Source organism: Schistosoma haematobium, chromosome ZW (assembly GCF_000699445.3).
Source record: "Schistosoma haematobium chromosome ZW, whole genome shotgun sequence".
Classification (NCBI taxonomy): Eukaryota; Metazoa; Platyhelminthes; class Trematoda; order Strigeidida; family Schistosomatidae; genus Schistosoma; species Schistosoma haematobium.
In genome coordinates, this window is record NC_067195.1 from 8,393,147 (window position 1) to 8,410,540 (window position 17,394).

Below are 17,394 nucleotides of genomic sequence, written 5' to 3' on the forward strand. Positions count from 1 at the left end.
TATCCAAAACTGATATCTCCATCTCTAAAATTCAAACTAGTTAGGTAGGCCTTGTAAAAATTGACAACGAGCGACTTACTCTAACCATTAAGCAAATTACGAATTCACTTAGTCTGATAACCACGTTCCATATTTGGTCTGTAAAGTTCAATCATTACTAAGATCTGGATAACATGACAAAGGTTGCTATTTTCAATGATCTCGATTATGTATTTTTGTTAGCATTCATCAGGAAAGTGTAAATTCGACTTCAAGAAACACTTATGGGACCTAGTATTACAGTTCCAGAGTGAACATCAACTCTAGGATGAAGGTATATTCAACTGATCAGTCCAAAAAATAGGACGAAACGCGCGTCAAACTGGATTCCATTGCTAGCCACAATCTTTCCAACCTTATAATGCTTGTGACTAAATGCAGTATCAAGGCAATCCGTACAAGATTCACATATGCCAATTGCAGTCCTAAACATCAATGGAACGATTCAAACAAGTAATACAAAAAATGAACTTATTACTATTTGTTTGTGAATATTGAACATCAACTAATAGACATTGTAATGTCTGTTCACTTAACCACAGATTACAATACAACTGTATATATGTATCCACTGTAAGGTAAGTGGTGTTTTCACAACACATTAAAAAAAGCATTTGTATAATATAAGCAATAAAAATGGCAATACATAATTCTTTCTATACAAAAGAAAAACAATAGTGTATACTATCGACGTTAATATATAACGATTAAATAACTTGTCATTTATCACCACTAGATAGTATTAAGATAGGGATTATATAAAAATGCCCATTGATAAATTCAAATAAGTTTAATAAAAGTTGTTTTGTTTTAGTTAGAACATAATGTTCAGTGTAAGAAAAAATTTTGCAAAACAGTTTCTAGGTGGTATTTTATTTGTTTATATGATTATTATTACATTACTCCCTTCTTCTCATTTACATTCTCATATTCCCAGTGTTGAAATGTCAATATCTTTAATAGATGGATGTTCGACAAGGTATTTCAAAACTAGTTCACGTGATTCATCTGTGAAAGAAAGAAGTATACGAATCATTAGATGATGTGGTTTGTGGAAATATTTTACTATTTGAAATGTGTTTATTTTACACATAATATTCGAGAAAAGTAAAACGTTCAGTAAATTGTACAATCAGAGAGTTTTATAGTAATTTGGTAGTTGAATTCATGAGTCAATAGGATGTCAGCCCAGTGGTCTACGGGTTAGACGTTCGCTCTCGAGATTAATAGCTCCTGGGTTCGAATCCTGCGGGGTGAGATCTTGGATGCGCACTGCTGAGAAGTTCCATACTAGGACGAAACAGCCATCCAGGTTTTTCATGGTGGTCTGGATTCAATTGACTCAATGAATTCAACTAATATATTGTACAGTGTTCATTGAGTCATATGATATACATAAAGTAACTGTTCATTTAAGTAAAGTTCCTAGAACATATGCATGGAATTTCAGTCATTTTGACTTGTTCTCACTACACATTCACTATAGGTATTATCGTGGCACACACTGTCTTCTGCATCTGTCAGGTGTGTCGTCTGAATAATACAAAAATTCTTATTGTATTCGCACCTAGTGGCTGAATATTATCACGGTCGTGGCGTGACCAAAAAGAGTATAATTTCGAGATTATTCAGTGTTAAGGAGACTTAACAATTAGAAAAACATCTGTGTAGAACTTTCTGAGTTTCAGATGCTCTAAATCAGAAGTTTATTTTAATTTTTCAGCTTTCTGAAAAAGTTTCAACTGTATTGCATTGCTTTCAAGGAGGTTTACCTTGATGAACGTTCCTAAAGTTACAGTTCGCTTACATGAGAATTACAAATAAGTCTCAATGTGACATATTTCATATAAATAAAAAAAATTCACATGTCAGATTGAGTGCAAAAGTGAATTAAATTCCCTGGGGCATTGAAAACACTATAACTCACTTATATGTATTGTTCCGAAAATTCTTTTTTACAACCATCTAACCCACCAACTAGGGAAAGTGTCTGTGTTTATTCTCTCAAACGATTCATATATTACATTTGGAAAATGAGAATCTATGCATTAGATCATCTGCTATAAAGTAATATAGAATTTATCATCACCAGGATAGTTTTCTCCTAAAGATATCACTTTTCTCTTACAAACTTTATTTTCAATACAAGTAAATCGGTTACAATTTAAATTGTATCTAATAATTATTTGATTATTTCAATGGATTGAAACAAGAGTCAATTATTTATTGTATAGTAATTAACTTACATGGAGCAAGTTCAATATCCCATTCAATTGATTTTGTTTTACTTATTCTTATCGGTTTTGTTGGATCATATTTTTCTGGATTTTTAATTGATGGTTCAATAAGATGAATCTTGTTGATACGAAAATAAAAATTAGATAAACTAAACCAATCATTTAAGAAGCTTATTTTAAACAAACTCTCTAATGTGTTATACTTAGTATAGGACTCCTAGGCAAGTCTATCTATTTAAACATATAAACATTAGTACAAATGAGGACCGAAATATATATGCACCACGCAAAGTAATAACCATGATATTTTTGTGTTGGCTGAGATACTGTCCGGATCCTCAAACCGAAGCCACTCTCCTCCACAAGAAAGTGGATTAACATTAGGAGATCCAGTCCCATAGTAGCCAGTGACCAACAATATGTTCATACGCCAGTTGTTCGTTCAGACTCCTGGAGCACATGTACACCATTTGGTTTGGAATCAGGGTTTTCCAACTTCCCTAGGTGGATTGTCCATACCCACCAACTCGGTTTAAGCACCGGACATTAGCATTTCTCCTCTCAGTTTCGTAAACAACAACGCTGCTGCAAGAAAACTATGAGTAAGACTTGGCTGGAAGTGGCTGTATACGCGAGACCATGTGAGAGCATTTCGAGAGGGAGAACTTCTCACCCCCGTCCACCCCAAAGCAATCAGAGTAGGTCTTCATGGGATGAGCACTCCTACAACTTTAAACTCAAACGAACATAACACATTCCAATTACCCAGTCAGCATAATATGATTTAGACCAGTCAGTATAAATTCAAGTAGTTCATAACTTAACACAATCTGAATCCAGTTTCACTTAAAATATAATGATCAGTTCCATATATCATGTTGCTGTTCAAATTCAGTCAATAATCATGATATCCTCTATGGTAAAGATTCCTGGAATCAATAATGAAGTATTTAGTTCAATACAATTTAATTTATCCTCAAACTTGCAACAGTAAATATATGAATTAAGGTAAAAATGAAAGGTTGAATAATAAAACTGCTTACCTTTAATTTATCCTCTGTACTGACTGGCAGTTGATCGATCACTAAAAGTTTCATACTTCTTGGATAACTATTTTCTACTGATATAACTTGTTTAAATACTATAGACGTGGTTTTATTACCAAGAAATGTTCCAGTTTTTTTGTATTTATGTTTTGGCATATATGTGACACGTATACCAGGATCATAGCCTAATTCACATGTGAATTCTTCTTGAACAGCTGTAGCAGATAATTTTGTCTAGGAAATATAGAGAAAGTAATACACTGATTGTCAGTAATTTAATAATTAACTATTAGATAAAGAACACTAAGATAGAGCTTATAACTGATTGATCACTGCGTAGTGATCAATGTCATGTGCGTCAAGTCTTTCTTAGTTCAGATCAAATCCTACTGACCACTAGTCCAGTTGACTTGACACTGTGTGCACTATGTTGAGATGAGATGGTGGTTGGAGGTAGTCAACAGGAAACCCTGGACCCTAGGTTTCGTGCTATTTGGCACTCGTCAGGAAGGTGTACCTGTAATATTGAAGAAACTGATTCTCCCTGACGGATTCGGTCCCGTGTCACCCAACTTCACAGTCAGAGCGATCCGGGCCATGAATGAACTCCTGTGGGACTGATCACTAACCGGTGACCTCAAGATTACAGGTACACCTTACTGACGAGTGCTAAATAGCACGAAACCTAGGTCCAGGGTTTCCTGTCGACTAACTTCAACCACCATCTCATCCCAATATTATAGAGTATCGTAACAATTATTTATGGTTTATCAGTATCTAATAATATTGATACGTTTCTGTCAAATATTGATATGATTCCCGATGTAAATCTGCTCACAATAATTTATATCATAAGTAAGAGTTTCTCATCAGAGGATCTGTAAATACACATTGCTAGGATGACCAATTACATGTCTATCTTCTTATGTGGAGCTATGTGCATAGATTCCGAATCGAAGCTTTATTTCATTCATATTGGATGACATCTCTTTAAATGGATTAATACAGGCTAAAGTAAATCTATTAAATTCTTTATTTAGGAACATAAAGTTGATTCAAAACATTCAGTCTCGAATCTGGTCAAGAAGTTAACCTTCTGAACCAACCTAACAGTGTGGTAAAGGTTTATCTGTCCATAATTTAAAACCAAATTTATGTTTATAAAAGTAACATGTTGGACCTTTCTTTTTATCATACGATTTGTGTATGCATATTTTGCTCTAATGTTTGTTCCTTTTTTTTATTGTTATTATTATTATATTTTTCTACTTAAAAATCACGATTATCAGTCATATTAGATACCTTTCATTTGAAATTATGTATTACTGACTATTATATTTATTATCAGGGAAGAGATTTTGTGGATATTATAGTAATTTAGTAGTTGAATTCATGAATCAATTGAGGCTAGACCACCATGGAAAACCTGAAAGCACTGGACGGCTATTTCGTTCTAGCATGGGACTTCTCAGTAGTGAACATCCACGATGCCACATATGAGACTTGAGCCTACAACATTCAGTCTTGTGCGCGAACACTTGACCTCTAGACCACTGAGTCGATATCTGACCTTGATAATTTCTAACTTCAATCTATCCATGATTTTGTGCAACACTTCATTCATTGTCTGAAGTAGATTAATATCTCCACTTCACACGGATTGCACTCCAATCATCACAGCTCAACTGAACTAGATATTAATTAATTATTTTGAAAAAAAACTATATTTAAATCTATAACTTCACTACCAAAGCACTTCATGGTAAATACCTTTTTCGGTGTCATTTCATTTTTGTTTTGTTTTAATGAGTTCAACAGATGAGTTTGTTTTTCGCTTACAATAATGAATATCTATGAATATGTGAACTAATACAAACACTACGTATTTATTCTGACAGATTCTGTTCAGTTATATTTTTGGTGCAGAAATTCATCTGACAAGAAGGTTAATAGTGGCATATATATATATGAAAAAAAAACTGAGAAATTTACTATTAATTTCACTCATGAGCACCTCCCAGTATAGTTAAGCAAAGGTGTAGTCAAAACAGTTAACAGCTCCATTTAAACCAATTTAATTCAGACGAGACATACAACCTTGCTGATGAGTGCCTAATTATTTTCCACACTCTTTCTTCGTTTATTTTTGTTCACTTCCACCCTTTTCTTTTCTCAAATATTCGCTTCACGGTTCAATTGCCTTAACACCTCTTATTACGTAATCTTATAATTTTTATGAATCGTATTTCAGTGTCTATATTTTTCTAATCATTGACCTATTTCCGATTATGTAACGTTGACTTAAGCATTTATTGTTCTTATCACAACTAGTATACCTGTCATCACACTACCAATTTACAATTTTTCACCTATTATGTTCATTTATGTAGTTTATCCAACTGTTATCATTGACTCATAAACTACCTTGATTGGTTTAATAATTTCGTATATGCATATAAATATTACTGTATATTAAAGTCTGATGAGGATTTAATCGAAGACAATATTATTCGCTTATATATGCTGTTCTAGAGTGCCAAATCGCACGAAACCTAGGGTCCAGGATTTTTTGTTGACTACCTCTAACCACCATCTTTTCTCTCTTGTATTTCACATTAATTTTTATTATTCGTCATGTCAGGCGAACCCCATTGACCAATGACAATGTATGACTATATATATAGAGAGAGAGAGAGAGAAAGAGGGGGGAGGGAGAGGACTATAAAGTGGCGCACCAAGCCTAATTACGTCATTGACATATAAATACAGTACATAAAAAGAACAAAACCAAGAAATGCATTAAACTACTCACTTTTCCAATAAAATTACTATCAATATATACACTTGCTTGACCTTCTAACAACGCATATTCTGATATATTATGCATTGTAACACGTAGAAAAGCTTTTGGTGTTTGTTTCGGTATTGTTATATATTGTAATTTTGGTTTAAATTCTAATTTACCAATAATAACACGATGTGGTTCACCATTACCTTTTATATATTTTGGCGGTTTAGGAATATCAAATGCAAGTGATGGAAAATAATTTTTATTTGTTATTTCTGTAAAATTATTTCTAGTAGAGTATTTGCCCATATTTGATGAATAAGTATTTGAATATGATTTATGCATAAATAATTGTTTATTTCCATTGTCTTGTCTAAATATAATACTGTCTAATGATGAAGAAGGACAATGAGTTAGTACATAATCTAAATCATTGTTTAGATGATTTTCATTTTTATTCTGTATAATAGAAATTATAAAGAAATAATCAAAATGTTATCTGTTTATAAGTCATTGCATTCAGAAGGAATTCTTCATATCATAGATAAGACATAATTTTGTGGTGAATTATACTAATATTTCTTTAACACTGTGATATTTTCTGTGTTTCAAGAGATTATGCGGTCACCTATATCGGGTGAATATAGAGGACCTACCTAGGGGAGTTGGAAAACCTTGATTCTAAACCAGTGGTGTACATGGGATCTAAGATCCTGAGGGAACCAATCGTTAGTCTCTGGTTATCATGAGACTGCATCTTTTAAAGTCGCTTCACTGACTTGTGGATCAGAACGTTAGGTCAAAGAGTGTAGCAACCTAAGGAAAGCACCTGCCTCGGTCTGGGCACCTGGCCAGTATCACAACCCACACGCAAATCAAGTGACTTATATGGTGCATATGTATTTGGTGCACCTTTGTACCAATATTTATGTGTTCAAATAAACAAAATAAATAAATCGGCGAACAGGACGAAGACTCAGTGACACAATGACCGAATAAGCTAACAGATTTAGAAGAGGGAGAGTATATTCCACAAGTAACCAAAAGCACACAACTCAAGCGTGTATATACAGCATAGAAATGTCCTTGGAAAACATCACAAAATAGTATATTAGAAGAGACAACGAACCAATGACATTTAAGTTCCTGCCAGGTGGGAAATACGATATGAAGGTGAAAATGGGCGCTTTTGGCGCGAAAACAAGAAATTCAAATTTCCGAAATAAAATTACAAAAATAAATGTTTACTAAGTGAGCTTTGAGGATCTATCATTTCCAGAATATTTCAAGTTTTACTATTCATAGACTTAAGAGTTTGGTCTAGGAAAACTTCCAATAATTAATAAACATACCCGAAAGAAATGTCGATATTTTCCGATTTGAAATTAATCTTATTCATAGAATAATAAATGTTAAATAACAATTTTAAAAAATCATATAGAATAGAACAAAAATATCGACTTAGTTTGAAAATCCTCTGCCTGGAATGAAATCCAAATATAAGTCAGTATATAATGTCTTCTGTTCATTATCTTTTTCTCAAGAAAGCATAAACATTATACAATCCTTGTTATCTATCTGATCTGAATTTTACTTTTCGGAAGTTAGACGAAAGTGTTATATCCCGATAAGAATAATGAATGGTAACTTTTGGGATCCATTTATGGACCAATATGATGCGTATATTTTTATCGTATAATTGTTAAATAACTAAACTATACATTTTCATGTCCCTCTTATTATGAGCTTTATTTTGACCTATGAACTATTATTATACGATTTGCCATTCTTGAATTATGCCCTGTCTATCAATTACTACCTCCCTCATTCACAGCCACATTTGGCTAATTCTTGTACAAAGTTGTTTTGAATTTTATGGTACGATGTGGTCTGTTTGGTTGGTATATAAACCCAGCATGTTCGAAACAAACGATTCATATCTCAGAGGCTGAGATTAGTGTTCTGGACTTAACTGGCTGGACTAAGCGGGAAGCGGAGCCGATAAGTACTCCAGACTGCTCGTACGGGTTTTTGGCGTCATTGTACTGCTCTCTAATTAGCGGTATCCTTAGGTTATACATTAACAGGGCACACAGGCCATAAGTTATAACAGAAAGAAATTTTATTCATATATAAGTTCAGGTAACCAACAATTTTACTTACTGTGTAATAACGTTGAGTTGATAATGATCTCTGATGATTTCCTCCATTTAAAAAACTACGTTCTAATCTACTTCTTGAATCATTTATTGTCTGATTAATTGGATTGTATGTCTCATTTTTGCATTCATTGCAGTGATATTGTTCAGTATCTATTTCTTTTAAGGGAAATAATGATGATATTGTTTGGTAATCATTTGAATCATCTGAATGAAATGAACGCGCTTTTGACTTTCTTATGAATTTATCAGTTTGTTGACGTCTACGAACAACACTAAATTGCATAGAAAAGTATAAAATCTTAATGAATATGTTTACATTCACAATGATTATTAATAGTATATTCAATCAAATAGTTTTATTGTTAGTTATACAAATTGATTAATATTAGATTGGAGGTCAAAAAGAACTAAACATTTGTTTTAGCCTAGTTTGGTACTCCTTAGAAAAGCAAACCCATAACCATCCACAAATATCAAACACAATAACGATCAAGATGTTGTAGGGAGCATAGAAACCATAAGCCACTTAATTATAATTCAGTTATGCATATTTCTGATTTCATCCAGCCATCAATATAGCCTGATGATCATTGAATGACATCGGTGATGGCAACCGTACTACCATAAAGAGAAATCTTATCAGTCATTACTTTTAGATGGAATTTAAGTAGTTCACTTCAGATTATGTTACTAATGAGTATACAAGTATTGTTTAATTCAATAGTTTTTAGGGATTAATTGTTTTCGATCATGAGAAAGTACTATTCAGAGAAAAAATTTTCGACGTTAATCCATCACAAAAACTTTAATTGAATTAACCTCCCAAAATCTCTTATCTAGAGTCGTTATTGTCTGAAGTATTTTGTTTTTAGTAGTAAATATATTAACAGCAACATAAGAAAGTTGCTTTTTATTAACATCCTAGTTTTATTATTTGACAAGTGACCTACAGAACTGGTATTCTACAATGTCTTATGTTTAAAATAAACTTAACTGACCAGATTTAGATAATCTGAAACATATTGAAAACACTAACATTGATCGATTTGAAGGGATTAGAGTTGAGTTCCAATCTAGAATAATGCATCAGTCATATGCTTTCAGCTAATACTTGTTATTGTTAAAAAGAAACTGTTCTAAAGTAGTCGTATAGATCATTATTAAACAGTGTATGTTCATATGAATAACTGATAAGATATTTTGATCTTACAACGTATAGTTTTTCTTAGCATTCTTACGCTTACATTAAAGCTACATAATATTGAATAGACGTTAATTAATGAAACATTGGCCTCCAAATACAAGTGTTAGCTCTCCCTCTCGAAACGGTCTCACATGGCCACGCGTATACAGCCACTCCATGCGAAATCCCACTCACAGCCTTCTCGCGGCATTACTGTTGTTTGCAAAACCGAGGGGACGAAAAGAGAATGTCCGGAACGTAAGACACAAAGGGTCTACCTAGAGGAGTTGGAAAACCCTGATTCCAAACTGATGGTGTACATAGGATCCAGGATCCTGAAGGAACAAATGGCGTAAGAACCAATTGTTTGTCAACAGCTACCATGTGAATGCATCTCCTGACGTTGCTCTAATACCTTGTGAATTAGGCCTTTAGGTGGAAGGCTCCAGTTGTGGCCGCCTAAGGAAACCACCTATTTCGGTTTGGCCACCCGGGTAGTACCATAGTCCACTCACAAATCAAGTGACTTGTGTGGTGCATATGTATTCGGTGCCCCTTTGTACGAGTATTTATGTGTTCAAAAAAATAATACATCAAACCTACATAAAATTAAATAGGCGTTCACTAATTTAAAGTGTATTTTAGGGAATGTCTTTATTGTTGAGTAAAGTTAATTGGCCAAATTAATCACCTGTTCTAGCAAGTTGTTTACTGATATTCATTTTAAGGTTGGTGAAATTATTCAATCTGAGAAGGCATGATCAATTAAATTTAGGCACACTGGGTCTTAATCAGTTATTTCTGATGTCAATTGGCAACTGTCATGAATTATTGTTCAATGAATGTTAAAATTATAAGCTATTAACTGCCAACTGAATGGTCTAAAAGTAAAGTGACCATTTCGGTACTAAAAGGTTCTATTTTCCATCCGTAGCAAGATTGTCTATTCTAGTTGATAATAATATAAAACAATTATTCAGTTCTGTATAGTTTCTAATGACTATCCAGATACAGTCAGTCCATAGTATAAACTATTCATAATTCATCCGAATCGCCTGTTTTCAGATACTACATTGATATATCAATATTTGACAATTCGTGAAGTTAGTTCAAAGATCATAAGCAGAAATAGTTGGTGGCTAACAGAGGACGAAAAGCACATATTGGATTCCACTTCTAGCCATCATTCATCTCTACTTATAGTGTTTTTGACTTGAGGTAATCCGCACAGGATATACATATGTCAATAAGAGATCAATCAATTGTGGTCTTAAACATTCATGGGAATATTCAAACAATTAATACAAATATATTTTATCGAAAATATTACATTCTAATCATTATTATCTCATTCTTTATCTCTCAAACTACTTAAACTTAACATTATCATCATCATCCTATAATTAGTTTTTTTGGACGATCTTATCATTATACAACTATCAAAACTTAAACTTAACTTTAATGTTTGCTATTTTACATTATCAGATTTAAACTTGAACAGTTTATAAGTGTAACACCATGACAGTGACTTGCTTTTTTGATCACTTCTGATTACTTTGTCTTTAATGAAAGCTTTCTTATTATTCTACTATCACTTTCTTGTTTTCTCTTAACTTTTATATCTACTTTGTGACAAAATATAAATTAAAGTGATATATGGTGTAACATTATTGTTAGTGAAGAAGTAAAGATAATTGGAAATGATAATAGTAATTGGGAAAAAATAGAAATTACGGCAAACAATAGAATCTTTTGACATTTGAAGGTCTTATTCTGGTGGAGTTTTGTTCTCTGAGCTGGATGGTTTAGTCATGAAGCTTTCATCGTTCTTCTGAACGACATCATCAGCACAAACTTTAGGTAGAAGTGAAGTGTTCGAATTTGACCTGGCACTCAGCTCAGGTCAAGCAGCAATTAACAAACACATTAAAATCAATTCAGTTAATCAACCAATCAGAAAAATTATGTACAAACGTAGGAACAAAAATCAAACCAATGGGAGATATAACCAAAACAAAGAAGTAAACAATAACAGGTTTAAGGTCAACAAGAACCGATCAACATCGAGGTGTACAAGACAAGCTGTGAACCATATGTAGAGAAATTCAAACACTTCACTTCTATCTGAAGTTTGTGCTGATGATATCGTTCGGAAGAACGATGAAAGCTCCACGACTAAACCATCCAGCTCAAAGAATTAAACTCCACCAAAATCATCCACTTGAGCTACAAATCTTCACCATCTCAAGGTCTTATTCTCCATCATCTGTTAGATCATAGATGAATATTACTGGGAAATTTCAAATAATATCCATAGAGCTATGCTCATTATTTTCAATGTTATCTTTAGCTAAAGTAAGACAATGATGAAAATGAACTGATTTCTACGATGAAGATCACGAATTGCTGGTTTAAAGATGGAAAAAATGGATTGTTCAATCAACTATGATTGAATTGAGGATAAAAACTTTAGTGGGATGTTTAGTTTAAATAAATATTTATTCGTACATAAAACTGTCTTCTTATCACTGGCTACATATATTGGAATGTGGTTATTAGAAGGTGAGCTGTATCATGGAATGATATCTAAACTAAAAGGCTTTAGAAAACTTTTAATCTAATTTGAGACTAATTAACTGTACTCATTCATAACTACAAACAAAACTCATAAACAAATATACAAGGGAAACCTCACGGAAGTCATAACAGTAATGAGATAATAAAGCATGATTCAATATCCCAGATTTTTAATTCTAATCAATTTTTGTAATGTTATGATTCTTAACTACTATCATTGGATATTTATTGACGAACATTCTTCTCAAATTATATGGAACCTCGACAAAATTAAAACATTTAATAATAATAATACTAGGTTTCTAAGTTATGACTTCAGTCTAGATAAATGTGCTCTGTTTTTAATAAAAATTCATGACTTATGTTATCATTTAGGCCAGAAATGTTACATTAACACAGTGATACACTTCCATGAAGATCAACTCATATCAGAAGTATAGTAAATATAGATTATTTTGAATTAGAATTAAGCTTATTATACAAAGTGAAGTTTCTGAATTCGATATAACTATAACTCAAGTTTTATGATGTCGATATTTGGTAGGGAGGAACATTATATGTTAAGAATTAGAGTATATAGAAAACCTTTAATATTTTCATTACTTAAAAAAGAAACAAACTTTTAATATCAGAAAGGGTTTTGTGGGGATTTTAGTAATTTCAATGGTTGAAATATATTCCACAAGCAGCCAAATTAAACGTATATATGCAGAATATAATTGTACTTGGGAAGCGTTACAAAAACGCATACTAAAACATACAACGAACCAATAGCATTTAAGATCCTTCCAAGTGGGAAATATGAGATGAAAGTGAAAATGGACTCTTTTGGCGCGATAACAAGGTATTTATAAGGTATTTATCAAGTGAGTTCTGGTGATCTGAAATCCCCAACACTTTGTAAAAAAGATGAACTGCTTAAAAGATTCAGCGTAAACTAGATTGATAAATAGAAAAACGTTCACCATTGATGACAATTAAGTTCTTTTTAACTAATAAAATTCCACTTAAGCTACGATCAAAATCTAACTTGTAAACACAAATAATATTGAAAAATCGGTTCAACACGCCTATACATTAAGATATAATCATTAATTTTCAATATGCATAACAAAATAATAAAACTGTGGTGTGTACTACTGATAACTCCGCCTGGAGTCCCTCCGGGGGCTACTGCCGGTCCCAAGCCCGGATAAAGGAGGAGGGTTGGGCATGGGGTTAGCGTCCCCATCCTGTAGAAAACTAACTCGCTAAAAAAACGCTAACCAGAAAAAATTATTCAAACCTTTTAAACTCTGCCCCGGGAGTCAGAAGGTCTTCATTTAGAAGAATTATGACGCCTCATGATGAAAGCCGAATTCCTTCGGAAGTTACGAGGCCGATGCCCCTACTGACAACCAGAGCGACCATTTATTTAGGTACATGGAATGTTCGTACAATGTGGGTCACCGGAAGAGCCTTCCAAATTGCTGCAGAAATGAGAAGATACAACCTAGAGGTACTTGGGATCAGTGAAACACATTGGACACAAGTTGGACAACAACGACTAACTACAGGAGAGCTCCTGTTATACTCCGACCATGAAGAAGAAAATGCACCACATACACAAGGAGTTGGATTGATGCTGTCCAAACAAGCGCAAAATGCACTTATAGGATGGGAATCTCATGGACCAAGGATCATCAAAGCCTCGTTTAAAACAAAGAAAGAGGGCATTTCAATGAACATCATCCAATGCTATGCGCCTACCAACGATTACAATGAAGACGCTAAAGATCAATTCTACAATAGGCTGCAGTCAATCGTCGAGAAGTGCCCAACAAAGGACCTGACCATTCTGATGGGAGATTTCAACGCCAAGGTTGGAACGGACAACACTGGATATGAAGACATAATGGGAAGACACGGACTGGGAGAAAGAAACGAAAACGGTGAGAGATTTGCAAATCTATGTGCCTTCAATAAGCTGGTCATAGGCGGCACCATATTCCCACATAAACGCATACACAAAACCACATGGACTTCACCGGATCACTCTACACAAAACCAAATCGACCATATTTGCATCAACAAAACGTTCAGGAGGACTATAGAGGACGTGAGAACCAAGAGAGGAGCTGATATAGCATCAGATCATCACTTACTGGTCGCCAAGATGAAATTGAAACTCAAGAAGCACTGGACAACGGGGCGGACAGTATCACAAAAGTTCAACACGGCCTTTCTCCAGGATACTAACAAACTCAACAAATTCAAGATAGTCCTCAGCAACAAGTTCCAGGCCTTTCATGATCTACTCAATGGAGAAGGAACTACTGTGGAGAGCAACTGGAAGGGGATCAAAGAGGCAATCACTTCAACATGTCATGAGGTCCTGGGTCACAAGAAGCACCACCACAAGGAATGGATCACTGTTGATACACTGGATAAGATTCAAGAAAGAAGGAACAAGAAGGCAGCGATCAATACCAGCCGAACAAGAGCAGAAAAAGCCAAGGCACAAGCTGAATACACGGAAATAAACAAACAAGTGAAGAGGAGCATCAGAACCGACAAACGTAAATATGTGGAAGATTTAGCAACGACGGCGGAAAAGGCTGCAAGAGAAGGAAACATGAGACAATTGTATGACACGACAAAGAAACTCTCTGGAAATCGCCGCAAACCAGAACGACCAGTGAAAAGCAAGGAAGGCGAGGTAATCACCAACATTGAAGAGCAACAAAACAGGTGGGTAGAACACTTCAAAGAACTCTTGAATCGACCAGCTCCACTGAACCCACCCAACATCGAAGCAGCACCCACGGACCTCCCAATCAATCTCAGCAAGTGTGATAACTACAGGGGCATCACTCTTCTCTCAATAACAAGAAAAGTCTTCAACAGGGTATTGTTAAACAGGATGAAGGACTGCGTAGACGCCCAACTTCGTGACCAACAGGCAGGATTCCGTAAGGATAGATCGTGTACAGACCAAATCGCAACTCTACGGATCATTGTGGAACAATCAATTGAATGGAATTCATCACTCTACATCAACTTCATTGACTACGAAAAAGCATTTGATAGCGTGGACAGAACAACACTATGGAAACTTCTTCGACACTACGGCGTGCCTCAGAAGATAGTCAATATCATACAGAACTCATATGATGGATTACACTGCAAAATCGTGCATGGAGGACAGTTGACAAAGTCGTTCGAAGTGAAGACCGGTGTCAGGCAAGGTTGCTTACTCTCACCCTTTCTCTTTCTCCTGGTGATCGACTGGATCATGAAGACGTCAACGTCTGAAGGGAAGCGCGGGATACAATGGACATCTAAGATGCAGTTGGATGATCTAGACTTCGCAGACGATCTGGCCCTTCTATCCCAAACGCAACAACAGATGCAGGAGAAGACGAACAGTGTGGCAACAGCCTCAGCAGCAGTAGGTCTCAATATACACAAAGGGAAAGGCAGGATTCTCCGATACAACACAGAATGCACCAATCCAATCACAATTGACGGAGAAGATTTGGAAGATGTAAAAACCTTTACATATTTGGGCAGCATCATTGATGAACAGGGTGGATCTGATGCAGATGTGAAGGCGCGGATCGGCAAAGCAAGAGCAGTACATTTACAACTGAGGAACATCTGGAGCTCAAAGCAACTGTCAACCAACACCAAGGTCAGGATTTTAAATACAAATGTCAAGGCAGTTCTACTGTATGGGGCAGAAACCTGGAGAACTACAAAAGCCATCATCCAGAAAATACAGGTGTTTATTAACAATTGTCTACGCAAAATACTTCAGATCCATTGGCCGGACACTATTAGCAACAACGTACTGTGGGAGAGAACAAACCAGATCCCAGCGGAGGAAGAAATCAGGAAGAAGCGCTGGAAGTGGATAGGACACACATTGAGGAAAGCACCTAACTGCGTCACAAGACAAGCCCTCACATGGAATCCTGAAGGTCAAAGGAAAAGAGGAAGACCAAAGAACACATTACGCCGAGAAATGGAGATAGACATGAGAAAAATGAACAAGAATTGGATGGAACTAGAAAAGAAGGCCCAGGACAGAGTGGGTTGGAGAATGCTGGTCAGCGGCCTATGCTCCATTGGGAGTAACAGACGTAAGTAAGTAAGTAAGTGTACTACTGATGTCGTCAGATACAAGTAGTACGTATCATCAATCGAAAGTGAAATGCTTGGTAGTGGAAAGATAAGATATTGAAGAAAATAGGGCGAGAACAGAGAATAATTGCTGTGGAAGCGAAAAAACATTGAAGTCTGATACGACTGATTGACATTTTGTAGAAAGAACAATCAAGTTTGAGACAATCGATTGACAATTTGCAAATGAAGTATTTACTACATGGTCCTCAGGTTTTACTAAAATGTTCTGTAATATATACTTGAGATACGTTAGTTTTAATGTTGACAAATGAAAAATTCAAATAAACAAAAGGTTATAATATTAAACTAACTTTTCACTGTTTTTAAATGATAGTTGCTCTAACTTTAATTGCGGTACATCATTGAAATGATCTTGTTCAGCGGTTGATAAAGTTAATTTACCAAGTTCCCAATCTTCACCAGTATTCTGACGTATAGTACCATAGTAGATAATCTAAAAATTGAATAAATAAAATATATTAGAAGGGATTTGTGGATATTATCGTAATTTTCATAGTTGCGATCGTGAGTCAATTGAAGCTAGACCATCATGGAAAACATGGAAGCACTGGACGGCCGTTTCGTCCTATTGTGGAACTCCTCAGCAGTGCACATCCACGATCCCGCCCTCCCCTGCGAGATTCAAACCCAGAACATATCGGTCTCGCAAGCGAACGCTTAATCTCTAGACCACTGGCCCGACCAGGATCCAACGGTGTTAATGTCTTACCTCAACTAATCCACAAAATCGAGTGGCACATCCACCATTGTCTTCAGTGAGTTACTATCTCACAACAGGCCCGGTTGAACTCCACTAGTCACTGCTTCTCACTAGAACTCCAGGATATACATCTTGAAGCCAGTCATTAGTGAGCATATGTTGTTTAGTATCAGAAGGGGTTTTGTGGAGATTGTAATAATTTCAATAGTTGAGATCATGAGTCGATTGAGGCTAGACCACCATGGAAAACCTGGAAGCACTGGAAAACAAATTATCTTCAATAAGAGTTTTTGTCAATACACCGAAACGGTATAGTTTTAACATACATTTTATCTGAGCTTATAATTAATAAGTGAAATACTCAAAAATTAAAAAAGAAACTTATTTATACTTTTGTAACCTTTTAATAGAGTTTAATTTAAGTTACCTATAGTTTTCAAAAGTTATCTACTGAATATATTTATTTAAACAAAA

General features: G+C 34.9%; 1 protein-coding gene across 1 annotated transcript in view; it reads right to left on the minus strand.

The window, feature by feature from the left end:
* Nucleotides 1-964: 964 nt before the first annotated feature.
* The window catches only part of MS3_00010292 (uncharacterized protein), a gene marked incomplete at both ends in the record, with an annotated part of 37,158 nt that continues 20,728 nt past the window's right edge, over nucleotides 965-17,394 (minus strand). Inside the window, 6 exons of the mRNA XM_051218652.1 lie at nucleotides 965-1,047; nucleotides 2,286-2,394; nucleotides 3,320-3,556; nucleotides 6,135-6,569; nucleotides 8,274-8,544; nucleotides 16,511-16,653. Of these exons, the coding sequence (XP_051070292.1) occupies nucleotides 965-1,047; nucleotides 2,286-2,394; nucleotides 3,320-3,556; nucleotides 6,135-6,569; nucleotides 8,274-8,544; nucleotides 16,511-16,653 (1,278 nt within the window). The remainder of the gene's footprint in view (nucleotides 1,048-2,285; nucleotides 2,395-3,319; nucleotides 3,557-6,134; nucleotides 6,570-8,273; nucleotides 8,545-16,510; nucleotides 16,654-17,394) is intronic.